Source organism: Panthera uncia, chromosome D2, assembly GCF_023721935.1.
Source record: "Panthera uncia isolate 11264 chromosome D2, Puncia_PCG_1.0, whole genome shotgun sequence".
In the NCBI taxonomy this organism is placed as follows: Eukaryota; Metazoa; Chordata; class Mammalia; order Carnivora; family Felidae; genus Panthera; species Panthera uncia.
In genome coordinates this window covers 32,993,307-33,018,836 of record NC_064818.1, presented here as the reverse complement: position 1 = coordinate 33,018,836, position 25,530 = coordinate 32,993,307, and the positions used below count along the sequence as shown (strand labels likewise).

General features: G+C 49.8%; 3 protein-coding genes across 6 annotated transcripts; all 3 read right to left on the bottom strand.

The window, feature by feature from the left end:
- Positions 1 to 53: 53 nt before the first annotated feature.
- ZSWIM8 (zinc finger SWIM-type containing 8) lies at positions 54 to 14,313 on the bottom strand. 4 transcript variants are annotated; one of them, XM_049646220.1, is made up of 26 exons: positions 13,613 to 14,303; positions 11,125 to 11,278; positions 10,794 to 10,888; positions 10,445 to 10,617; positions 10,164 to 10,271; positions 9,967 to 10,048; positions 9,712 to 9,832; positions 9,271 to 9,472; positions 8,949 to 9,124; positions 7,582 to 8,575; positions 6,691 to 6,822; positions 6,375 to 6,554; positions 6,080 to 6,263; positions 5,772 to 5,870; positions 5,152 to 5,276; positions 4,485 to 4,725; positions 4,227 to 4,385; positions 3,901 to 4,129; positions 3,442 to 3,731; positions 3,076 to 3,299; positions 2,069 to 2,557; positions 1,655 to 1,838; positions 1,374 to 1,550; positions 1,086 to 1,205; positions 652 to 762; positions 54 to 531 (listed from the first exon to the last, which is right to left on the bottom strand). In XM_049646220.1, exons 1-26 carry the CDS (start codon positions 13,818 to 13,820, stop codon positions 71 to 73), a joined length of 5,718 nt encoding a protein of 1,905 aa, XP_049502177.1. In that variant the 5' UTR covers positions 13,821 to 14,303; the 3' UTR covers positions 54 to 70. The 4 variants fall into 4 exon arrangements, with proteins under 4 accessions (XP_049502177.1, XP_049502178.1, XP_049502179.1 ...); XM_049646221.1 differs by having other exon boundaries at positions 1,679 to 1,838; XM_049646222.1 differs by having other exon boundaries at positions 234 to 531; positions 652 to 830; positions 13,613 to 14,313.
- A 1,664-nt stretch (positions 14,314 to 15,977) lies between these two features.
- CHCHD1 (coiled-coil-helix-coiled-coil-helix domain containing 1) lies at positions 15,978 to 17,241 on the bottom strand. The gene is made up of 3 exons (XM_049646249.1): positions 17,086 to 17,241; positions 16,844 to 16,962; positions 15,978 to 16,279 (listed from the first exon to the last, which is right to left on the bottom strand). Exons 1-3 carry the CDS (start codon positions 17,207 to 17,209, stop codon positions 16,166 to 16,168), a joined length of 357 nt encoding a protein of 118 aa, XP_049502206.1. The 5' UTR covers positions 17,210 to 17,241; the 3' UTR covers positions 15,978 to 16,165.
- Positions 17,242 to 18,611: 1,370 nt separating this feature from the next.
- On the bottom strand, positions 18,612 to 25,458 carry FUT11 (fucosyltransferase 11). Its single transcript, XM_049645246.1, has 3 exons — positions 24,751 to 25,458; positions 24,006 to 24,631; positions 18,612 to 22,397 (listed from the first exon to the last, which is right to left on the bottom strand). Exons 1-3 carry the CDS (start codon positions 25,456 to 25,458, stop codon positions 22,250 to 22,252), a joined length of 1,482 nt encoding a protein of 493 aa, XP_049501203.1. The 3' UTR covers positions 18,612 to 22,249.
- Positions 25,459 to 25,530: the final 72 nt, after the last annotated feature.

Sequence of the window (25,530 nt, the reverse complement as noted above, 5' to 3'; positions counted from 1 at the left end):
GGTTCAAAGTTCATCTGCACATGGAGGGAAAGAAGGCAAAGGCCCAGGCAGACTAGAGTAAAAAAGGAGTTTATATATTTATAAATGCCAAATAAATACCAGAGGCCACCCAATGCCCCCTCCCAGATAGGGCTGTCTCCCCCAACCCTAGGCTTCTAGGGTTTGAGACATCTTGGCCCCAAGCTACAGCCCAAGAGCAGCTGCCAGTCTGGGCTACCAGAGAACTGAGTGGGGATGATCTGTCCAGCCAAGATTCACTCCCTCTGTGTGAGGGGCCCCCATAGCCACAGGCCTGTATCCCTGTATAGGACCCTAGAGGGGCCAGACTCATGGGGAGAAGGTGGTCATCTCGAGTGAGACCCGCTGCCACAGCTCCTTGGTCTGTTTGCTGCGCTTGAGGTTCTGCAGGATGTCGTTGAACTGCATCATGCCCATGGGTGTCAGACAGAAGGCGCTGCGGGCACTGCGGATCGCATTCACAAAGTCGTCGTAGTCGGCAGGGGTCAGGTGAATCAAACGGTGGTGAATGTACTGGAAGAGGATGAGCCACTAAGCACAGAACCAGGCCCGTCCTCCCTAGCATGCGGGGTAATCGGTTCCATGCCTGCCCAGGAGGTGCTCCACCCTACTCCATACTTCCAGGGTTGTCACCTGCATGTATGCCTGCTGGCAGCGCTGCACCAGTTGGTGGAAGGCCGGGGCACGCAGGTGGTTGTGGGCATGAGCAGGGCTCAGCCGCTGCAGCGTCTCCATGACGATCTCCTGCAGCACAAACGGGCTCAGCACCCCCTTGGCTGCCCCCACACAGAACTGGTGCACGTAGTTCACTCCTGGGGGGCAGGGGGAGGGGCATGAGACGGGGGTGGCCACCTCTGCCCTAGGGACCCAACTTTTATCTCTCAGCTCTGGCCTGGCAGAGAGCCTCCCTCCACCCCAGGAGCTGAGGTAACCCCCCACCCCCCGCGCACGCACACATACCCGACCAAGGCCTCAACTCTGAGCAAGAGCTAGGAAGGAGGTCTGGGACAGGAAGGTGGGGAAAGTGGGTGGGGGCGGACAATGGTCCTGGGGAGGGGAGGTGTTACCCAGCTTTGCTGCCAGCCCCAGCAACCATTTGACATCATCAGTGTAGGGGGGGGAGCGGGAGAAGTTGTTGGGGTGATCATTGTGTGCCCGGCGACCCAGCATCTCCAGTGCCAGCATTCCTGGGAGAAAAGGGTGAGCACATAGTGAAGGTACATCCTTTTCACCCTGCACCTCAATCTGGTACATCGGACCCCACAACAAACAAAGTAAGAGCCGTGGGGAGGGAGGCATCACTAAAGAGCCTCTGGCACAACTGCAGGTGGGGGCACAAAAAAAAGACTTCTCACCAACACGGTAGGCAGCGTGCAGGTGGTGTAGGCTGTGTGGGTTGACAGGCTGACTGTGGGTCTCCTCCTCGGGTGGTGGAAACCCTCCGCTCACCAGAGGACTGGGCTGTGTAGTCAGAGCAGGCAACGAGGCACCCTGGATGGCTGGAAACGTGGATGCTGGATGGACACTGCTCACTGAGGGTGGGATGAAAGCTATATGAGGAATTCACAGCCCAAAGAGGGATGGAGAGGGTTCCTCCCCCCATCTCCCCTGCCCAGTGTACCTCCCCTCCATTCACCTGTTCCCTGTCCCCACAACTCACAGGCCACACTGGTGGGCAGTGGGAGCCCTGGCTCTGTGTGGTAGGGATGTACTGTGATGGGTGCCATGGAAGGGACGGGGAAAGACACAGCAGTGGCAGCAAGTGAGGGGGGAGTCACTGAGTAAGGGTACTGAGCCCCCAAGAAGGCAGGATGCACACCCTAGAGACAGGGAAAAGAGTAGGAAATTATATTAAGATGTGGTTCTCCCCCTTCATCCCACAAGTGGGTATCCCTACATTTCTTATCTTGGTTGGCCTGAGTCCCCCCAGACCCCCACCACCTCACCAAGACAGTCCTATTATTCTCCCAGAGTACCCCACACTCCAACCCCACATGAACTCCTAATGTTCTCCCACGTGCCCAACCCCCCAACAAAACACTGGTCTCACCTGTGGGTATGCAGAGCTGGGCACAGGGAAGACGGCAGGCCGGGGCATATGAGGCATTGGGTGGGCAGGGTGAGCTGGGTGGGTGAGGTATTGAGGGCTGCAGGGCAGGTGGGGCTGTAGAGCAGTGTAGGGGTGCAGGCCAGGGGAATGACCATGCCCCAGTCCTGGACCTGGATATAAACTGGACCCCACTGAGATGACTGGCACCACTGTGGCTGCTGCTGTCACTGCTGCTGCTGCCACTGTAACCGGCTCAGTGCCTGGGCCCCCCCTGCCCTCAGGCAGCCCCCGCCCAGCCTCCCCAGCTGCCCTGATCCCACTGGCACTACAGCTTGTAGCCCCTTCACGGGCTGTGGATGAGCCACCTGCTGTTTGCTCATATAGCCAGAACCACTGGTGAGCAACCTCAAACAACACTTCAGGGTATACACCCCCACCCTTAGCCGCTTCTTCCACTGCCATGCAGGCCTTCTCCAACATCAGGTTATCCTGGAAGGAAGGGGCACAGAAGTTAAGGGGAGGGGCTTTACTCAAGCATGGTTGTAAATGACATTCCAACATCTCCCTCTGAGTTGGCTGGTTCCCAGGGAGGCATCAGAGGTCAGAGTCAGAGCAATGAATGCCTCACACACTGAACAAACACTTGGTGACCAGTTCCAAACTACTTACAGTCCCAGTTCCAAACTAACCTAGCCACTCCCTCCCATCCAGTTCCCACTATCTCCCCAAGGCCTTCCCCAAGTATTCCAACCTGGTGACCACCTTGGTCCCTAACCTATAGATCTCCATTTCCTTATCTATAAAACAGGAATAATCCTAACCTCAGAGTCGTAAGGCAAAAGAAGTAATGGATGTGAAAGTGCATTAATATGTCAAGTGTCACCATAATAGCACAAACTAGAAAATTTGTGAACTTTAAGATTTGGAAATCGAGCTGGGCTGTTAGTTTTCCCCATGTCCCTTCCTAGATACCTGAAAGCAAGTCCCCAGATTGCCCCTAGAAATACCTGCTCCTTGCACTGCACCAGGGCCCGCTGGATCTCATTGGGGTTCAATGCATGGGCATGAGGCAGGCAGCTTAGGGCTAACTCCGCTGCTGCCCTCACCATATTGGAGTCTCGTGCCCGTGATGCCCTGTCAGCCAGGGATGCAACCTCAGGGGGCGTCAGGTGTCCATCCCAGCATTCTACCAGTATAGTCAGGGCTGCACTACCAATCTCCATTGCCTGACCTTCAAGGAAAGGAGCAAAAAAAAAAAGGGGGGGGGTGGTTAGTATGGTGTCTTCTGTCAGATCAGTAACTCCACAAGGATAAGACTCTCATTTCTATCAATTAATCCCCAACCCATTCCCAAATCAAGATACTGGGTTTACCTGTAATCCAGGAAACGTGCGAAGAATAAGTACGTGAGAGCCAGTTGGGAGAAACAAAGTTGTGCAGGCCAAGGGCATAAAGCCCAATCTCGAAGGCGCAAAGGTGCAGGTTGCGGTGAGGACCCTGATGGCCCCCTGAGGAAGATGGATGTGTGAAAATGGAAGTGCTGCTGTTGCCCCCTGCCTTGATCAGCACCGTCTTCGCCAGTTCGAAGTAGAAGTGTGCAGCTGCCTCTGATGGCTGATTGGGTACATGAGGGGCATGACTCTCGGGACGGCGGCCCTTGTACCTGAGGGGGCAATGGGGTAGGGACGGGGATTGGGGTTTCTCTGAAATGGGTGTCCAGGTAGGCAGAAAAGAGCAGGATAAGTGGTGTCGCTGGGGGGACAATAGTTGGATTACACCAGGGATGTGACTCTGAGGGTGGGCCAGATGAGAGGAGTATTTCTTCCACTGACCTGCCAACTTCAACGGTCTTTGCCCGGGCCCCTCCACTGGCACTGGCCCGGCGACTTCCACTGGAGGATGAGGAGCCCAGAGAGTCCGAGGAAGAGCTGCTAATGCTGTCACTGTCCTGTCCTCGGCCCCAGGAGGTGGGGGCCCAGCCCCCTCGAAGTGGCCTCCGGCTTAAGGTAGGAGAACTATCCGATGTTGTTTCAGGGGCACTGCTGTCAATGCTGGCCATGCCTAACTCCCCAAGACAAATCAGTCTCAGAAGCTAGAAGTTACAGAATTCACACTTCAGGAAATCCCTCCCTCCATGTCATCCCACAGGCTGTCATACCTGTGTGTTTCTTCTTAGGCCGCCCTGGGGAGCCCCAACCCCGTCCATTGTAGCCTCCACGACTGCCAAGTGCCAGGCGGCTGGGAACCTTCCCTTCCGCCCTTGGGGTCAAAGCTGCCTCAGATGGGAGGCCCTCACAGGGAGAATGTGGGGAACTTTCTAGGTGGGGAAAATAGGACATTGGGATAAGCCAAGGAAAGGGGACCCCAACATGAATCCATACCATTCATCCCCCCCTGCCCAGTGCCCCCACCTCACCAGGCACATTCTTCTCTGTGAAGCCCTCAGTGGGGCCTGGCCCAGCCCCTGCCACATTCCCTGGCTGAGGAGGCCCTGCAGAGCCCGAGGTCAGGGGTTGCAGGGCCCCTGGGGCAGATGGGCCCCCATGCTTTGAAGGAGACCTCTGGCTGGCTGTGGCTGGGCGGCTGGATGAGTAGAATGAACTCAGTGTCTGGGGCTTATGCGTCTGGCTCTCTCGGTCCAAGAGTTTGTCTAAGATCTGAAGAAGAGAGAAGCAGTGACAGGATGCCCTTTATATCCTCACTTCTATTTCTATTACCTTACTTTCTCTTTGAAACAGCTTAATACTACCTCTTCGGGAAGCCTTCCCCAGTCACAACCATAGGAGAACCTCCTGGATGATAGGCACCGGCTTACATATCTTGATATCCTAACACTTAACACAGGACTGACTAAATTGATATTCAGTAAATATTGAAATAAATGAGTAACTGCTTCTTTTCTTTCATCCCCTGCCCAAGCACTCCTACGAGAACCATTGGTCTTATTCTTTATCAGGTGTCCCCAAGATTTTCCACTTATCCCCTATGGGCAGTATAGCCCTTTCCTCATTGGACTGCAATCCTCTGAGAAAGGGTAAAATTTTGCTCTCTGCCTGTCAAAATCCTAGTACTTCAGTCCCTACCTTTTTGAGCTTGGCTTGATCATCCTTGTAAGTGATCATTAGTGCCAGTGCCAGGTCACCCTTCTCCCGACGTGTGCCTTCACACAGGAGGGGATGCTCTGCCTCGCTCACTGTTGTCTTCATACCTGTGAGAAGAAGGGTCTCATAGGGACTGAGAATGGCCATAACTCCCAAGACAGCAAAAGTGAACATCCCCCGTGGAAGGTCCCAATTGCCTATTACATCTGGCCTTAGCTCTGATCTGCTTTTTAAGACCTTCATAATTGGCCCACTCTACCTTCATGGCATACCCATCACTTCAAGGAAGTTTGACTCCTTGCCCTCATTAAGACTTGATGGTCCCTGTCTTTATTCATGGTGTTTTGTCCCCTTACCAAAAACTTAACTGATCTTTTGACCTACATTCCGTATTCTATACCCTTCCTGAATCCTTTTCTTACATTTTGTGTGCCATAGCACACCTTTTGTCCCTAAATTCTTGACTGTACTACCTGGTTCAAACATGTCACATTCTGGCTGTCCCACTACCATACCACCCCTTCAAACAGGGACCATGTCTCATGCCCTTCAAGGCCTGGGCCAACTAGCTCACAGAAGTGCTCAAGATACTCCAGACTCACCTAAGGCAGCAACTGCTGCTTCAAATCCCAGCTCCTCATCCCCAGGCATCTCGTTGTTCCAGTTACGACTTGGTGGCCGGGAACCCGTGGGAGAAACCACTGGATGAAAGGTGGAATAAGTCAGGCAGAAAGAAGTGTCACTGGAAAGAATGAAATGTAGGCAACCCAAGACCCTCATCATTCCAGACCACTCATGAAGTTGCCTGATGGGTCCTAAGGATAATTCAGAGCCTTGGGCCTCTTGGTTTCTCCTTAGAGAAAACTACTCCTACCCAAGATCCCCACTCGAGTAGAGTCATGCACCATACCTGGAGCACAGAGAACGTCAAAGATGAAACTGGCCAGCATGAGAGGCAAAACGGGCCGATAGTCACAGAGTGTCCCCTCCCGAAGCTCCTCTGCCCGGCACCGCATGGTACTCATCTCACTTGGACCCAGAGGAATCTTCTTGAGCAGGGCAGCCACCTCAGACTCCTGATATGCCAGCTTCACCTAAGAATACAGGAAGAAGCTCAGACCCCTAACACTTCAGTAGAGATCAAGCTGTAAGTCTTTGAGGAGTCTCTGAGGAGACTGCAGTACAAGGCTGATGGAACCTCCGACCTCCAAGGCCTTGGTAGAAGCTGGGGGCCGCTGTAGCTCCAAGGCAAACATGCCAACTCGGAAGGCCAGGTTGTGGTGCTCTGGGCGTTCACTTAGCACTGTCAACAGGAAAGCTGCCTTCGTCAGGGTGTTGGTAGCCACCCAGGTCTGACGGCTCGTAGATACCTTGTTCTTCTTGCCCTAAAGAGGGGAAGTACAAGGAAGCAGACATATGAGTCTGACTCATCTTGGTGGAGTGAGGAGGCTCTCACTTGGAGTGGGGCATAGAAGAGGGTTAGCAATAAATGGGGGGAGAGGGGAATGGGGGGTCTCTCACCTTGGCAGGGGGCGGCTCTACCTTGAGGTCAGGTGGGTTGGCTAGCAGGTCCTGGGCAAGCTCCACAGTGAGGCGGGAGGCCTCACTGCTGTAGCCGTGCGCATGCAGGGCCTCAGCACAGGCAAACAATATCTGGAGAGGACGGGCACCACACAGGTTGAAGCCCCAACTTCCAGGGGCAGGACACCATATTCATACTCAAGCAGCAAACATCCCATGAGTACCTGCTATATGCTAGGCCCTATGCCGGTCCTGGGTATACCACAGGAACTCATAGTCTGATTAGAGAAACAGACACACAAACACACAAACCAGCGTGAAGCCAGCTACCACTGGGAAAGACCAAGAGGGGCATAAGTGAGTAAGATACTTCACTGGGACCTAGGGCAAAGGGGCAAGCTCAGGGAAGACTTCCTAGAGGAAGTGATCTCTAAGATACCTGAGACCTGCAGAAAGAACAGAAGCTAGCCAGGAAAGGTGAGGGAAGAAGATTCTAGGCAGACAGGCCAATCTGTGCAAATGTAAGGATGCGAGAGAGAGCATGGCAAGCTAGAGGAATGGTTCGACTGACTGTAGTAGAAAGGGCAGAATGCCTAGATGAGGCTGAAAAAGCATACAAAGATCAGACCAAGTGAGGCCTCACAGGGCATGCCAAGGGCAGTGGGAAACCACTGAAGACTTTTAAGCAGCAGAGGGACACAATCAGACATTTCAGGAATATCAATATGGAAGCAGTGAAAAGAATGGACTGTAGGCAGGGAGTCCAGACAGGAGCCGCTAAAGGCTTCTAACAGCCTCACTACAGTCCTGACATTCCCAATTAGAGCTAGATGGCCCCTCTCCCAGCTGTAGCGAAAGAGCACCCTCAGTGTCCCCTCAGAGTCCCCTCACCTCCATGCGGCTCTCCTGTTCCAGTGGCTTCAGCCCAGCAAACAGGTCGTGCTCCTCCCCAGCCCCGCCCTCAGCCTTCTCTTCCTCGCCTCCAGCCCCATCCTGGGCATTCAGATAATATGCCTGGTAGTCATCATCCTCCTCTCCAACTGCAGTGGCTGCCTCTTTGGTTTTGGGGAGCCCATTGCCACTCTCATCTGTGGAAGGGAGGTCATCCCGGGTACAGACCTCCCCAGGCAGTAGGCCATGGGGGCCAGCAGAGGCTGTGGGAGGCTCAGGCCCTTCTGAGAAGTACACACCACCATCTTCTTCATAAGTATCTGGGGGTTCGGGAAGGAAGGTGGAAGGACCACGGGAGCCACCAGGAGGAGGGCAGGGTGGCGGGCTCTCAGGGAATCCACCAAAGGTGCTGGCCTCTGCACCGAGGGCCAGGCTGCTGTCATCCAGGCTCATCTCAGCCAGATCCGGCTCCAGGGAGCTGTCTTCGCTGCTCAGCCGTCGCTTGCTCCCACCGCCTGCTGATCCCTTGCCCCCACTGCCAGCCCCACCCAGTGCCTTGGCTTTGCCCCCACCTGGACCCATCTTATGCAGAGACTTATCTCCCCCCTCAGCAGAGAGGCGGCGGGGACCCCGCTGCGATGAGGGGACCCCCTCACCCAATCCCTTGCGCTTGGCCCCAGGCTCCTTGGGCCGCACAGCTGGCTCAGAAGGAAGAGATCGGGGCCGCTCCCGGGATTCCTCCAGGCCCCCAGATCGGGAGGCACCTGGCCGAGGGGGCAGGGCTCGGGCCCAGCACAGTGCCAACTTCCGGTCGGTGCCACTGTAGGTGACACCAGGGAGTGGATAGGCCTCTTCCCAGTTGAAGTAGCAGGCCTCCACCGCTGGCCGGAAGCCAGGGAAGAGCCGCTCCAGGGTCTTTTTGTGCTGTCCCCGCTTCACATTCTCAATCACCTTCAGTTGCCACTGGCGTAGCTGGGCACACAATTCCCGGCGGCTGTGGGAACAAAGTTGGGGGAGGTTGCTGGGGGGCTACATTCTGCTCTGAGAAGGGATGGAAGGAGACAGAGCAGGCATAACCCCCAGAAGGAGGGTACAGGAAGGGACCCAGGGAAGAACTTCTTGAGCCAGCTCATACACATCACTCCAATACTCAGGTATTTGGAAAAGTGGGAGCTATTTAAGGGAGGAAAGGAAGAGAGCTTCTCAGAAAAAGGACGCCTAAATCACTGGTAACCTTAACGCTCAGTACCTCCCATTTCCCTAGGACTAGAAGAATAGTACGTTTCTATGTGCACATAATATGAGGCCTTGGACTGTCCTGGGCTGGCCCAATATCCGTGCTGTGATGAGCCTAGGGGGAGACTCACCGCTGGGGGCTGAGTGCAGGGTCCAAAACAGCTAGCCTCCACAGTGTGACCATCTCATCACACATGCTGGCACATGCATGGGCCGCTACCTCTGACTGCCCATTGCTACGGCCCGTGTGTCCGCTGGCGCTGCTGTGTGAGGCTGAAGTGCGCACGCTGTACCACCAACCTGTTATCTGGAAACAGAGAGCTCTGAGATGCACCTAATAGTTTGGAGAAAGGAAGAGAAGCCCTCCCCAGTGTCCCTGTCAGCAAGAGGTAAATGAAGTTAAGGGAAGGAGAAAATGAACCACAGTGGGGCTACCCAACTCTGGAGGGTTACCTGTTCATAGGTGAGGCACTGGTCAGTGAGGATTTCCAACAAAGGGGCAGCATTGCTGTCTCTCCGTTTGAACATCTCCCGCACAATGCTAAGTAGGTTCCAGACACCCTCTGGCTCGCGGCCCCTCAGAGGGCGCAGCAGACATGCCCATTCAGCAGCAGCTGGAGGCTCCGTGGAAGACAGATACATGGAGTTCACATCACTGTGAAGGTAATGGAGTGGAAAATGATTACTCTGAGATGGGGCTGCATACGACAGGTGAAAGTGCACCAGGGCTTTGACACAAAAGAGGCCCTGACCCAAAATACAGAGTGTAGGAGACAAAAGATGTCTGAGACAAAAATTTTTGAGGCACAGGTATTAACAGAGCAAAGGATCGATTAACAGCCTGAGGGTTGTTCCCTTCCACCACAGACACAGACATAGAGAGATCCAATTTACCTGAAGACCACAGGCGAGGGTCCACAGAACTTGTGTAGTGTCTTCTTGATGTTATCAGTGAGTGTTGACTCATCCAAATACCATGTACTCTGGTCAGAGGCAGAGGGCCCTGCTGTGGGGTCTGGGGATGATAGGTAGTCAGTTACATAGAGATAGGGGCCTGGATTCACCTGACAACAGCAAGCTTTTAGTAAGTGGTGCTCTGCACCACCAGCTTTCTTCCTTCCGACTGCCCTTCCTTCTCTCCACACTCACCCGGGGCTCCACACACTGTATTGATGGCTGTTGACTGGGAAGAGAGGAGTTCATCCAGAAGACGCTGGGCCGTGGGGAGGATCTGAGGGGGAAAGGGACAAAGGCATAAGTGACCCAAGTTGGCCTTGGACTAACATGAAGACTAATATGCAGTCCTGGAGCTTAGAGTTGGAGAAGGGTGTCCCAACCTCACTCACCTGCTGAGGGAGCTCACTGATGAGGTACTGAGCAAACTTCTGCAGCTGGTCCCTCTGCAGCCGAGACAGGGACTCTGAGACTGGGGCACGCAAGCAGACTGCAGAAGCCTGAAGGAGAAACAGAGAAACAGAACAAGCTGGAAAAGGTTTGCTGACACTGGAGCAAGGGAAAGACAGGCAGATTAAGGGAGGCGAGGAGGCTCACATTGTGGCCAGGCATGCAGCAGAGAAGGGGGGGATGGAGCGTAGGATAGGGCCAGGATAAATTGGGAGGGCCTCACGTTGTGGATGCGGAAGAGACAGAGTGCCACGACGTGAGTGCACCATTTGGCCCCAGCCCCACAGGTGCAGCTGCAGGAAGTGACCCGGCAGCGGTCAAACATCACAGCCACGTTGTAGGCCCCTTTGGGGGGGACCATCTGAGGTGGCACCACTGTAGCACTCAGGTGGAACCCTGGGGAGAAACATGGGTATGGTCAGGGAGAGCCATCAAGACATAATTCTCTGCCCTCAACCCTGGCCCTGCAGTTATTCCGACAACCTGCTCCAGCTTCTTGCAGTAGGTCCTTAATTCATAACACAGGGGATGGGCAGAGCAGGGGGTGCCACAGGGCATGATGGGACCCTTACCTATCTGCAATGGGTCTTTCACAGCCCTCATGCGGAACAGCTGGTCCCCTCGCTGGAACTCATCGGCACTGCCATTGGCCAGGCACGAATACAGCCTGGGAGTGAAGAAGAGGACACAGCCACAACTCAGCAAATAACCTGTCAGAGACCATAATGCCCTGGACACGCTCTCCCCAGTGTCACTCCCTCTTGGGGAAAATCCCAGGCACTCCTCCCCTTGTCTTCTTCTTACCACAACCCCAAACACAGTAGCTCCTTTGTTCTGGAGGAAACCCAGCACACAGTGTGGAATATCAGGACCCACTCCCCACCATCAGTCCTTTAGCCTCACCGGATATCCTCTTCATTCTCAGGGAAGCTCCAAAAAGCAATTCGGAGCTGTAGCTGCTCAGGCACTGGGGGATAAACTTTCTCCACCACTTCAAATGGGATATGAAATGCCACCTGCTTTGCTGAGAGCTCCACCAATGGGATCACAAGTCCATCTTTGGAAACAAAGGTTTAGGTGAGGGTAAAGAGAAGGGGAAATGAAAAGGGTCATGATTACCTGGCACCAATGCCAGCGCCTAACATCTTGGGCCCCACCTTCACTATGAAAGAAAAGGGAGATCTGGATGAAAAACCAAGGGACCCTCCTGTTAGGATACATTAACTCTTAAGATTTCATCTGGGGGAGGGAAGCTAACCAACTGCAGCCCATAACTTGCTACCTAAGGTCTAGAACAGAAGATACCACAGATATCCCAGAAACTCCTGGCCAAACAGGTGTGTTCCAGGATCCTAGCAAGCAACCCTCTCACGTGGCTTGGCATCTAATTTCCCTTACACCTAGCACTTTAGATTTATATTACATTGTTAATGTCTCTCCCCTGACATTCTCTTCTCCAACTGCTTTTTACTATCCCTTTTTCTCTAGATTATTCTAGGCCTCTAACTAAGGAGAGGAGACAGGCCAGAGCCCAAAGGAGTTAAGAGAGGGACCTCCAGTAGCAAGAGAGGCTGCATGTCCCTTGGCACACCTGATCCTTGGCTTCCTACAATTGGAAGCCTGGGAAGGGGGATGGGGAGGAAGATGGGTTATCCCAAGGGAACCTAGCTGCTGCTCCTGAAAACACCTGGAGTAGGATGGAGTTACCACTCAAGGTTTCCCACACTGTTTTAATCAATAAATGGTGAGGGGCGCCCAGGTGGCTTAGTCGGTTACACGTCTCTTAGTTTCAGCTCAGGTCAAGATTTTCGTGGTTCGTGAGTTCGAGCCCCACATAGGCTCTGCACTGACAGCATGATGCCTGCTTGGGATTCTTTCTCTCCTCTCTCCACCCCTTCCCTGCTTGCTCTCTCTCTCTCTCTCAAAAATAAATAAATTTTTTAAAAGGTGAAACGCGACAGACTGCATACATATCTCACCAAATTGCTAGTCAAATTAGAAGACAGATCAGAAAATCATGGAGTTGAAAGAAACCTCTTTTTTAAAAAAAAAAGTTAATCTCCTTATTTTACAAGTGAGAGACTGAGAGTACCCCGGGATGGCAGCGGGTTTGGGGAATGACATGCTTTTCTAGATTTTAACCTACTCAGGAAGATACCAGTATGTTGAAAATTTTCACCGACATTACTTCAGTTACTTCCCTCAAAGTGAAGGAGCTCTAAGCCCCAAGGCTACCCACACATGCAAATGTGAAAAAGCAAAGAGACCACAGAAGACCCACAGTGAAACTGCCTATGATCTTTGTGCATGTGTGGGTGTATGTGCACAGAACATATGCTACCTCTCCAACTGAAGTTGAACACTACCACTCCTAACAAGTGACATATATACACTTTTCTTTGTCCCAAAAGGGTGCTAGAAATCTCTGCAGGGAAGTTTGGAAAACGGGAGTTTGGAATGGCCGGAGTACAATCACAATCCCAACTGCTGAAAAAGGTCAGCTTGCATTGAGGCCCAGAACAAAAACTGTGCCATGAGGAAGGCAGGGAAAGGATGTGGTAAGTCTTGAGCCTGTGGAGCTTCACTTATCATCACTCTTCCCTCAATCCCCTTTAATAAAAGCAAAATTATTCACAGCACTAATCAGTTAATTCACTGAAAGACCCCAGGATGAAAGAAACTCACAGCACAAAGCAGGAAGAGCATTTCATAAGGAGACTCTAGAGACAGTTTCCTACACTCTTCCCCAGGCCCCAGATGATAGAAATCTAAGGCTCTAATCCAGTGGTCCCAGCTTCTGACAGCTGTTCAATATGGACAAGAAACAAGCCTCTGATTTGAACCTATGTGACTATGGAATCTCCAGTTCACCTCCACTTTCCTATGAGTGGAATCCCTTCTTGGTGTAGCCAGAATCAGAGATCATCATCACCCCTAACAAGAAGCTCCCAATGCACTTTGCAATGGGGGTGACACGCCTCAAGTGGTCCCTTCTTCACAATCCACTCCCTACCCTCCTTCTCTTCTATTTTCTGGCTTGCCGCGGGCTTAACTAGGTGAGTATTCCCAAGTCAGAGGAGTTTTTTCTTCTATTCCATTACTAAGGCAAATGAACCACAAAAAAAAATCTTTCTGTCGCTAATCGTATCCAACCCAGAATTTCCCAGCCATCACTCCAACACACACACACACACACACACACACACACACACACACACACACACGCTGATGTGGAGAAGCCAACCCCAGGAAGACTGGAAAAGCGAGTCCAGAAGTCCGTTCCAAGCTGCTCGGGACAGCTCGCGGTCCGGGACAGCTCCCGAGCGGGGACAGCTCCCCAGCAAGGCCTGAGCAGAGCCAGCCCGTTCCCTTCCCCCCAGCTCACCCTTACCTCGCATTCTGGTACCGCCACTGCCACCTCCGCCACCGCCGCCAGTGGGGGAATTGGGCCCCGCTGACTGTTTGCGCCATCCCCGCCAGTTCTGGCAGAGACTCTCGGCCTCGGAGATGAAGGAACAGAGCGAATCCTCCTCAAAGCGGTCCGAATCTTCGAATGAAAAGCGCTCTCCGTCCTCCCACTCCGCGAACATCAGCTCCATGGGGCCTGCACCCCCCGGGGCCGGGTCCCCCCCCGCGGATCCGGGGCCTGGGCCGCCGGCCGGGGGCTGAGGGGAGGCCCGGGGCCTGAGGGGCGAGCCGGGGCTGGGGGTGGCCGGGGCGCTCAGGGCGGCCGTGCCGGACGAGGATCTCAAGCCTGGAAGGGATATGGGACCGGGCCTCGCCCAACTGCGAGGTGCGAACAGGGATCGTGGCCAGTATCCGAGACTCTGGGCCCGGACGAAGCGCTCGGCAGCCGGGGCCTCTCCGCGGCTGCGGCGCCGCCTCCCCCATCAGCTGATCTGAACTTCCGGCCGCGCCGGCCACCACCACTTCCGCCTCACGCGCTTGGGAACCAGACCCGGTACCGGCAGATGTAGAGGACCCGTTTGTTTAATTGCTACATTTCCTGCCTCTTTTTTCTCGAAGCCACCCCAGATACTGTAAGAGGGAACCGACTACCAGCGATACATGAAATGACTACAAATCCCAGCAATAACTCGGCGTCCATAATGTCCCCAAGGAATAAACAGCCGCCATGAATGCCGGGAATCGTAGGCTGTCAAGCGGTACACAGGACAACTGGGTGGAGTCATTGTCTCAACTCCGGATAGGCCCTGGGGCCGCATCACCTTCTGGGAGTTGTAGTCCAGAAGCCTGCATTCCATTAGATTTTTTTCTAAGATCTGATCAGGAAAGCACCCTGAAAAGAATGCATTTGATTTCGGGAAATGGTTGTACTGTTTTGTCAGTGGGTCCTTTGAATCCAGGAGTTCTTAGCCTTTTTTTGTGGTACGGACACCTTGGCAGCCTGGTGAAGTCCCTGGACCTCCTTCTCAGATTGTTTATAAATGCACAAAATATATAACTTACAAAGGAAATGAATTATATTGAAATACGATTATCAAAATATTAACAAATTTGTAACGTAGTAATACTGCTTTATTTACACATTAAGTAAAGTCCAGCAGCAAGGGTAACTACCATAATTTTGAAGCTAGTGATGGGTATAAAGGATATTGAGGTACCTGCAACCTACTATATGAAAATATTATAATCTCATATAGGTATTGCTAATTGATACTGTGGTTTGTTTTCCACAACAAACATGGTCCTAACTGAAATGCTAAATTTCAGTTGTGGTTAAAGATAAAAAATTTTTCCCATCCACGTCCACAGACCTCCTACTGAGAATCTATTGACCCTAGGTTAAGAACTCCTAAGTCCGGTCCAAAGTGCCTAGGTATTGAGCTTCTTCCTGTAACTAAAAGCCTCAGCTTTCAGAACAAGGCAACTGCCCAGTGCTCTACCCATGAGGTCTGAGGACTATTGGAAGAAGTAGCTGTGTGGGTCAGGGAGGCAAGACCACTTCTTTATCTTAATAATTATCCCACTGGAGCCTTAGAAACCCCACTGATCTTTGTCTATCTAATGCTGCAAGGTATATAGAAAAGGTTAAGTGAATTAAACCTGGAAGGGCAGAGTATATATAAAATGCCATACAACTGTTTCTAATATCAAAGGGTCACAAAAGTTAATGCCTTCAGCAACTAGGTGGATAACTTAATGAGAGAAGTGAACAGGTGATACACAAAGAAGATAACTGCCAAATAAGTTTCAGTTTCACCATGTGGAAGAGGCCAATGGCCAGGTCCCTAGAGAATGGAGACAAAAGATAATCAGCTCTACTTGGTTATTGCCATGCAGGGATAAGAAACTGGGGTTTACAGATCCTTTTATTTTTTTAATTGAAAGCTAAAAAGTGGATTTTTTTAAATGACATTTTTCATATTTTTGAAGGTGATCATTTAATTTAAAAACGAATTTCCAATTGTGTTGGCTAAATAAAATACATCTGCAGTTCATCAGTTTGTGAACTTCTGATTATTCTGTGAGCATTTTGCAGGGACTATTTTGCACAAAATGGGTAGTCACTAAATACAGATGATACCGAAAAACTCTGCATATAGGCAGACTTGAACATCCTTATTGCATCCAAAGGCAAGGGCACTAAATGGTGTAAGGACTTCAAAGGCAGAACAAGATGAAAGTTTTTATCCTGCTCCTCGGGCAAATCAAGAAGCAAAGAACTTCCAGAATCTAGGGAAGGATACAGAGTTCAAGTATGGAGGGAGAACCTAATCTACAACAAAGGCCAATTTATCTTCAGAGGATTTTATTTCAAAATAAAGCATAACTTCCACCATGACAATGATTCCAAAGGATGAAAAAGTGTCTTGCCTCCTTTCACCCTGCAAATAGTGCATGGCAGTGCAAACGTTTCCAAAACACCTACACATAGTTCTCAGTAGCTAACAGTCCAGTCATAGAAAATGCTTCTTCATTTTCAACTGACATGAGATTTGTTAGGAAACCTCTGTAACAATTTATTCAGTTTCTTGGGGGATAAACCCCCAGATTCTCCCAACGTGTCATGGATTGATCTCATCTTTCGCGCTGCCTGAAAAGACAGAACAAAAACAAAAATGACAGCTCTTAAGTTTGTCCTGACCTAGGCCAACAGTTCTCACAATACCACAAAGCACACTAATACATTAACCAGCCTGGAAATAGCTGTGTCATCTTCCCAGTCCCCTTTCAACAAAGGGACTTGAGATCTACAGATGACTGTATGACCTGAAGCTACCATGCCAGCTAGCAATTAATTCTAGGTTAAAATCCAAACAACCTGCCTTTCACTATCTATCTTTAGTTCTATTTCAGACAATAATACCTATTTGAGCAGCACGTTAAATTTTACCAAGTGATTTTTTCCCATGTAATTTCCCTTTATGTAATACAAAATTCTGTAAGGTATTAATATTAACCTTATTTTACAACTGGTATAGCTAAAGCTTAGAGCAGTGAAACAAATCGCTCAAGATCACAATGCCTTCAAAACCATAACCTTTTCCACTTGGGCGTTAGTGAAATCGCTCCCACAACTTTCCTTGCCTTGTATAATTGCTTGTATCCCCCCACCCCCATTCTCTCCCAAGATGACACCCTAAGAGCCTTCTGTCACCTCGGCCCTCGAAGCACAATCGAAGAATTCCTTGATCTCTTTTCTGCACGCTTCGTCGCGGAATTCATTCTGCTTCCAACATGCCATCATCACCGACATTTCTGTGATACAAGTCGCCTCTGGAGGAGCAGAACGGGAAGACCCTCAGTCACCCTTACCTTATCTTGTAGCCCTCCCACCCAGCCGCCCCGTTCATCCCTCGGACTTCTGCTCTGGGAGCCTCCTTGGCTCCAACTGCTCACCGCCTCTCTCCCGGCGTCGTTCTCCGACACGATTAGCTAGGATGAGCGGCTTGTTGGGCTTCAGTATAGGTTTCCGTGGGTTTCCCAGCCGCGCTAGCCGACCCCGCAGGCTGGGCGTCGCCATTACGCACCGAGCTCCCGGCAGGCTCTGCGTCACCGTGCGTGACCCTGCGTGACCCCTAAGAGCTCGACGAGGCTTGGCGCGCAGCCTGCCGAAAGCTCGGCTGCCTGCGTGCTTGCTTTTCTTCGCCTCGTAACCCGGCTGCTGGGTTCGGGCACCGGTCGTTCAAGACCTGTGTGCAGGTTGGGAGGAGAGTCTTTGGGGCTCGTGTGCTGACCTAGGCCGCTCCGGGCCCTGAAGTCTGAGGGCGGTCTTAGGCCGGAAACATCCAAGAAAGGGCCCGATAAATGGACACTCAATTATCGTGGTAGCTGGCCGAACTCGAGGGTGATTGACAAAAGCAAGGGCAGAGGATGGGACCGAATCAAAATATGAGACCTTAAGATGTTAGGCTGGGACAGACTATTATTATGTTTTTAATAAGTCTTCAAGAACTGTTGGATTTTACTACCTTTAAAACCACCCCGAAGCCATAAAGAAAAATTATGCTCATGTAAACAGTAGCGACCACTTACATATCGTTTCTTCTTTGTAATGATCTCACTGGGTAGGGTGAAGTTTAAGCGCTTTGGCGTTCATTGTCTAATTTAAGACTCTTTCCAATCCTGTGAAGATACTTGGTGGTATCATTCCTATTATTAGACTTGGCTCTTCAGTTGTGATGCCTAGGTTCATCAGACTTGGCTCTAAGTGACTTTTAGGTGTTTACAAAAGGCACTTTAGGGGCACCTGGGTGGCCCAGTTGGTTAACCCTCTGACTTCATGATCTCAGGTCATGATCTCATGGCTGGTGGGTTCCAGCCCCATATTGGGCTGGAGCCTGCTTCAAATTCTGTCTCCCTCTCTCAAAAATAAATGAAACATTCAAAAAGAAACAACTCAGTTCAAAGATGTGCCAAGGATTCTCAAGGCATTTATAACAACTTCAAGAAATGTTTCTGGTAACGGAAGCATAACTTGAGCAAGCTTTTAGTTCATAAGATGACTACTTTGGAGGAGCAATATGTATTTGGTTGTGTAAAATTTAGTGTGCTAAAATCATTTATCACAGACGTTTAATCTTCCCATTGATCTCTGCATGACTGGTTCTTCTTCTGTTCTCAGTTCCTGTCAGAGAGGCCTTCCCTGACTTCCCATATCTCTCCATTATCAAGCTGTTTTATTTTCCTCATAGCACATATCACAGTCTGAATTAACTTGTTCATTTAATGTGTGTTTATGGCCTCACTTACCACCGACACCCATTTAAAATGTAAGTGCCATGAGAGACAGGACCTTGTCTTACTGAATTCCTAGTACCTAGAATAGTGATAATAAATACTTGTTAAGTGAACAAGTGTTTCACATATTTTTCCAAGTCTCCAAGTGTATCATACTCAGCCCAGAAATATAATCAAGCAGCAGACACTGTTTAAAAAGAAGCCATTTATTATACAAAATGAAACCTGAGATTATAGGATATTGCAACACATGGAGTAATAAAGGCATCAGCCCCATGCTCCACCCCCAGTCCAATAAAACAGATTCCTAATCAAGCACTTCTACCACCAATAACCCCAAGCCTGCTGCGGTTGACAGAGCAAACTGAGCCCCAAACCAGAGAAAATTCACATTGTTTGCTTTCTCTTCATATTGGTTCTGCTTGCTCTTGTGGAAATGTAGCACCTGGCTTATCTTGCTCTTTTACGAATACTTTTATGGTAATAGGATTAAAGGAGAACGTCTAAAAAGCCCTGTCCACAAAGCAGGCCTGAGTCTCCAGCCACAACCATTCACAAACAATTGGCCCATTTTGTACATAAAAGTGCTAAAGGAATGCCAACCTGAACTGGTGTAATTAGGAGAAGTAAGGATGATTCTACATTTTGCATAACCATCACTTACCCTTTTCATTGCACATAAACTTGAGTCCTAACCTTAGTTTGCATTTGAGTAATGTGTATTTTGCACTATAAATCAGCACCTGCATTTAAGTAGATTGGAAGTTTAGGGGCACCTGGGTGGCTCAGTCAGTTGAGTGCCCGACTTCAGTGCAGGTCATGATCTCACGACTCATTGGTTTGAACCCCACATCAGACTCTGTGCTGATACCTCAGAGCCTGGAGCCTGCTTCATATTCTGTCTTCCTCTCTCTCTCTGCCCTTCCCCAACTCACACTCTGTCTGTCTCTTAAAAATGAATAAACGTTAAAAACAAGAACAAAAACTACTCCAAAAAAAAATAGATTTCAAGTTTAGAAATCAGAGTCCTGAATTTGACTTCTTTTTGTGGGTCTACATTATACCCAATTTTAATAGTATATTTGAAGGTCTATCTTCCCCTCTTGTGCTTTTCTGCAAAAGCCCAAACAGGTTAAGCAAACTTTCCATGCTGTTGTGAGGGTATTTTTTACTAAAAAATAAAATGAAAATAGAACCATTATGACCGTGAAATCCAGTCTAAATTAGAGCTCTCCTTGGCCACATCCTTAGATGTCACAATATTAAGTGTGGGACCCTAGTTGTTGAAGCACCTTACATACATAAACACACACACACACATCTGGTTGTAAATTAGTGTATGTATGTGTATATATATAAGTACATATACATATTAATTTATAGATACACTGATAAGCTATAGAACTTCTTTAGTGATAATTCATTAATACTACACATTACAACCAGAGTAGCTCTAAGGTCCAAGGTATTTCTTGTTCCACTGGCCCTGAAAAACCTAATGGTCTCCCTGCCCTTTAAGCTTTATTTTCAAGCCACAGCAATATAAAGGTTTGGCTATATCCCCAAATCTGCCTAACAGCTTTTTACTGAACCAGCCACTTGTGGTGGCTAACTCTTGCCTCACCTCTCAGCCCCTTGACATCAAGGGCAAGTAAATGTTATAAAAAATACAATTCCAAAGAACCATAATACAACCCACCAGGAGTTTTGCTTCACCACCAACATAAGTCTTGCCTCACCTCTCAGCCCCTTGAGTTTAGGTATGTTCCATCAAAATGTAGTCTCACTAAGTACTATAAAGTTGAACAGAAGGATATCAGTAATAGAATGAGTCAAGTTGGAATATTCATCCCACAGGAACTGAAAAGTGTTCCATAGTATGAAGTAATTATTACAACTATTGCTGGGCTGTTTTTTCCAACGTAATTTTCATGACTCTATGGAGGAAATAGGACTTTTGTAGCATTTAAAAATAATAAAATATAGGGGCACCTGGGTGGCTCAGTCGGTTAAGCAGCCGACTCCAGCTCAGGTCATGATCTCTTGGTCTGTGGGTTCAAGCCCCATATCGGGCTCTGTGCTGACAGCTCAGATCCTGGAGCCCGCTTCGGATTCTGTGTCTCCCTCTCTCTGCCCCTCCCCCACTTGCACTCTGTCTCTGTCTCTCAAAAATGAATAAACGTTAAAAAAAATTTTTTTTAAATAATAAAATATAGAGAAGAGTTCATTAGGCAGACAGAAAAGACCAAAGACCTATAAAAACCTGCAGTTTGATTCACCCTGGTCTATTTTAACATTTAAAAATCATTTAGGGGCGCCTGGGTGGCTCAGTCGGTTAAGCGACGGACTTCAGCTCAGGTCACGATCTCACAGTTGATGAGTTCAAGCCCTACATCAGGCTCTGTGCTGACAGCTCAGAGGCTAGAGCCCGGTTCAGATTGTGTGTCTCCCTCTCTCTCTCTGCCCCTCCCCTGCTCATGCTCTGTCTCAAAAATAAATAAAAACATTTAAAAAATCATTTAAATATTAAATTTGTTTTTCTGCCATCATTTCCAGCCATAGTCTCTATCTCTAACCTAAAATAGAGCAGGACAATTCATTAAATTGACATGATATATATTAACCATCGGATCTTTCTGTTCATGAGATGAGAAAGAATTACAGTTATTCCCTAAAAAAGAAGCAAACCAGCAGTAAGCAAAGCTGTCAAAAATCTACAGCCAGTTTAATGTAGAGGAGAATGAATGTGGGGATGGTGGCATCTTCGTCAGATTACGGAAAACCAGGAAAGAAAAAACCATTAAAACAATTTTTTTTAATGTTTACTTTTGAGAAAGAGACAGAGCGTTAGCAGGGAGGGGCAGAGAGAAAGGAAGACACAGAAACGGATACAGGCTTCAGGCTCCAAGCTGTCAGCACAAAGCCTGACATGGGGCTCAAACTCATGAACTACAAGATCATGACCTGAACCAAAAAAAGTTAAAAAGTTTGACATCAAGAGCAAGTAAATGATATAAAAAATGCAATTCCAAAGAACCATAACACAACCCACCAGGAGTTTTGCTTCACCACCAATGTAACCATTTATAAAGCAGGAGATGAAAAGAGATTAGGAAAGGTATTGAATAGGTGCGCCTGGGTGGCTCAGTCAGTTGAGTGTCTGACTTCGGCTCTGGTGGTGATCTTGCAGTTCATGGCTTCGAGCTCTACTTTGGGCTCTGCACTGACGATGCAGAGCCTGCTTAGGATTCTCTCTCTCTCTCTCTCTCTCTCTCTCTCTCTCTCTCTCTCCTCTCTCTCTGCCCCTCCCTGACTTGTGCTTTCTCTCTCAAAGTAAATTTTTTTTTAATGTAAAAAAAATAAATAAAGGAAAGGTACTGAATAATAAAGAGTTTAAAGAAGAGCACGGAAATTTTAAGACCCTACTAAACGTGGTCCATTTTACCTCATTCTTAAGCCAAGTACCAAGGTGTTGTTCCAATCACAGTTAAGAGGATGAAATGGCTAGAGAAAGATGCAATTCTTTAAAGATTCTGTTGGATCAGCACTTTAAAACAAGTGGGTGTTTCAGGCTTCTGTTTTCCATTAATCCAAGAACTAGAGGCCTCCATCTCTCATTGAGGAGAGGCCCTAATACCACAAACTGAGACACTGGATACACATCATTAGGGTAAAATATCAGTGGATATAACTGGAATTCCTTGAACTCATAATAAGACAGTGTTCGTTAAGGGATATGCAGTAGATGCCCCTCATGTCCCATGGTAGAATAAGGACTTCCATCTCCTTAACTCTACCAATTTAAAGGCTCTTGCAAGGATAATTAGAGATTTTGGTTCCTTTTCATGAAGATCTCATGTAGGTAGTCCCAAAATTTCCTCTGCTTTGTCTCATTGTTGTGGATCATGGCAGTGAGAGCTTCCCCCTGGTCCAGACCTTGCCAATAATCTTGCAGCCACATCTCCTTCCAGCTGAAACATCAAAATGGGAGTTGGATTATGGAACCTCTGCACAGCTACAAGTACTGCCTTCTGAAATTTTAAGCAGGTATAGCAGTCTCTGGCTAAGACAGGGCTCTGCTTTGAAGGAAAGGGAATGTGAAGTAAATCTAGTAGTCTAGTAATAGTACAGGTGACAGCTGCAAACACAAATCTATCACACATCCCACCCCCAATGAGTTAAACTTCCTGACTTGCCCGTTCCTGGTTCCCAAATGTGGTGGGAGTTTAGAAGAAGGCAGGGCAGTGGGGCAGACTATGGAACCAAGTAGTCTAATATTTAGATGGTTACCTTATAAGCTGCAATTTCAATAATCAAAATGAAGGTGCAGTGCTATCCAAAGTCTAGATAAAACACATTTTCTTTTTTTTAACGTTTTACACTTTTTTTCCTAGTAAATCATAATATGTTCAGCATAAACTAGAAACAAATTATTTGATGGAAGACTCCATTCCCAGAATCAAACTGTGGCAGCAGTATATATAAACAGCCCTCTGCTGCCATCCACTGTGCAAGTTAGTCTCTGCAGGCCATTCTAGCAGTCTTGCTTTATTAAGCTTAATATCTTTTATCACCTCTCCCCAAACAGGTGTGGTTTGCTGCAAGTGGCTTCAGCATTTTCCCACCCCACCTCCCGTGCTGACCTTGTTTCCCACTGCACCACTTTCTGCCACCTACTGCAGTAGCTTCCTCACTTCTCTTCCAATCCACACTGCCCAGCAGTGTTTATTCTATCTATTGAAAACATTCCTTCCATTCTGTTTGGGGTGAACATATAATTTATCACCCAAATCAGGGTACTTCTAGGAGTGAAAGGAGGTACTATATGCGGCGCCTGGATGACTCAGTCAGTTAAGTGTCTGACTTCAGCTCAGGTCATGATCTCATGGCTCATGGCTCATGAGTTCAAGCCCTGCGTCGGACTCTTGTGCTGACAGCACAGAGCCTGGAGCCTGCTTTGGATCCTTTCTCTGGACCTCCCTCACTCACACTCTGTGTCTCTCTCCCTCAAGAATAAATAAACATTAAAAAAAAATTAAAGAGTGAAAGGAGGTACTATTAATAATTGTGCCAGGTTAATAGATACAAACCCTACTGCAGACAAACCTCTCTCAAAATACCCATCCATGTATTGCTCATCCCCAACCCCAACATTTCAAAGGTGCTAAATAAACAGCTGAGTTGGTTTTCGAGACAGTCCAACTCCTAAGCCTGGTATTCAGGCTATGTATAGCCTGGCCCGAGTTTATCTGCCCAACTTTGTCTCTCCCTCATCACTTCCCTAAACAGGCCCCCTCTGCTCTGGTTGAAGCCTTTTTTGAATCACTATTGCAAACATTGCTCACATAAGCTGATTTTCATAGGTTGTTGCCCTGAATTCCACTTTGCATCTTTTCCTGAGCTTTTTCAGGAATTAGACTCTCCCAATTAGACTCTTGACACTTTAAAGGCAGAGTAAGCCCATGTCATAATTTCCCTATACAACAATCCCCTCAGCACCTACTGCTACTTCACTGCCCACAGTGAGCAAGTAAGTAAATCGCTTGATTTGATGGCCACAGGGACCCAGCTATCCTTACCTGTCATTCTCAGGAATCTCTTCCACACTGCCAAATCCAGGTGTGGGCACTGGGCAGTCCATGTGTGAGGGCTGGGCAATGTGAGGCTCAGGGACAGGGATGTCCCCAGGAGAGGCTGCGTGTGCTTTCTCGGCCTCCAGCCGAGCCAGTTCATGGTCACAGACAAAACACTCAAAGCCATTGAGGTAGTTAGGCAGCAAAGGATCATTCACTCCCCACTCCCGATACTTCAGACTATCCAGAAGGAACTGGTTGGTGATGCCCCCAGGTTGTTTGTACGCCAGATATTTCATATATTCCTCATCGTTCCTATCCAGAAAATCAATAAATTCTGCCAGCTTTTGAGGTGACTCAAAGTCATCAATGAGGATGATGGAGTGATTGTTGGGCATCCAGTCCCTCACAGAGGGAGAGCCGCGATACACAGGCACAGCACCAAGATGCATGGGGCGCCACAGCTTCTCTGTCATGTAGTCGTCACAGATGGCATTTTCAAGGGCCAAGTGGAACTTATAGCGAGACAAGAAGGCCAAGAGCTCTGGATCCTCGGTGGTGGCTGTGGCTGTGTCCTGTAACCGCGGAGTGGGCAGCTCCCGATTTTGTAGGCATTTCCCGTAGGAGTCCACCTGTTCGGGGTAGAATACCGCCGTGAAGTGGGTGCGGCGAGCCGACCTGGACACCCGGGGTCCTGGCCTCCGCCCCGCGCGCCCCCCTCAACCCCCAGGCCCGCCCCGGCCCCACCCACCGGGATGTAACGCATCAGCTCGCGCACGTAGCGGTCCCGGTCCGCAGGCACGTCGCAGTGGGACTGCAGATAGAGCAGCGGCGCGTAGCCGCGTCGGCGCCACTCAGCGCGCTCCTGTAGCGGAGGCGCCGCGCGGCGCAGATAAGCGGTCCCGGGCAGCCACTGAAGCGGCAACGGGTAGTCCGAATGGCGGCTGAACGTGGCAGTAAGATTGAAGAGGCGGATGCCCGGCCCGTGGCTCAGCAGGAAGTTGTTGAGGGGCGACTCCTCGTGCAGAAGCGCCCAATTCTGATGCGCCAGGCGCGGCAGCGGCGCCTCGGAGGCTCGAAAGTCAGTGCCGTAGAAGAGCAGCGCGCGCGTCCGCGAGTGCCCTCGCACCCGTCGGTCCCGGGACGCCACGCACGCGCCGCGCGCGCACTCGATGCGCTCTGAGTCGCCCGGGAAGTGGGGAAATAGCCCTGGGCTCCACCACAGCAGCACCGGCAAGTCCACGGCCTCCTCCCTCCCTGGCTGCGAGGGCCCGGGACTGCGCGCCACCCCCACCGCGCCCAGCGCCGAGGGCGGCCGGAAAACTGCACCATCCCACGGCTCTGCCCAGCCCGCCTCTCCGCCGGTCTCCCCCTCAGCCATGGGCCCAGAGCCGCTGACCGCACAAATGCTAAGCACTCCCAGGGCAGCGAGCACAGCCCCGCTGCTGCACGCCGCCATGTCCACTGGCAGTTGCCCCGCTCCCCTCCCGGCAGCATCAGGCCTCCGCCCCGCAGGGAGTAGCGACCTGAC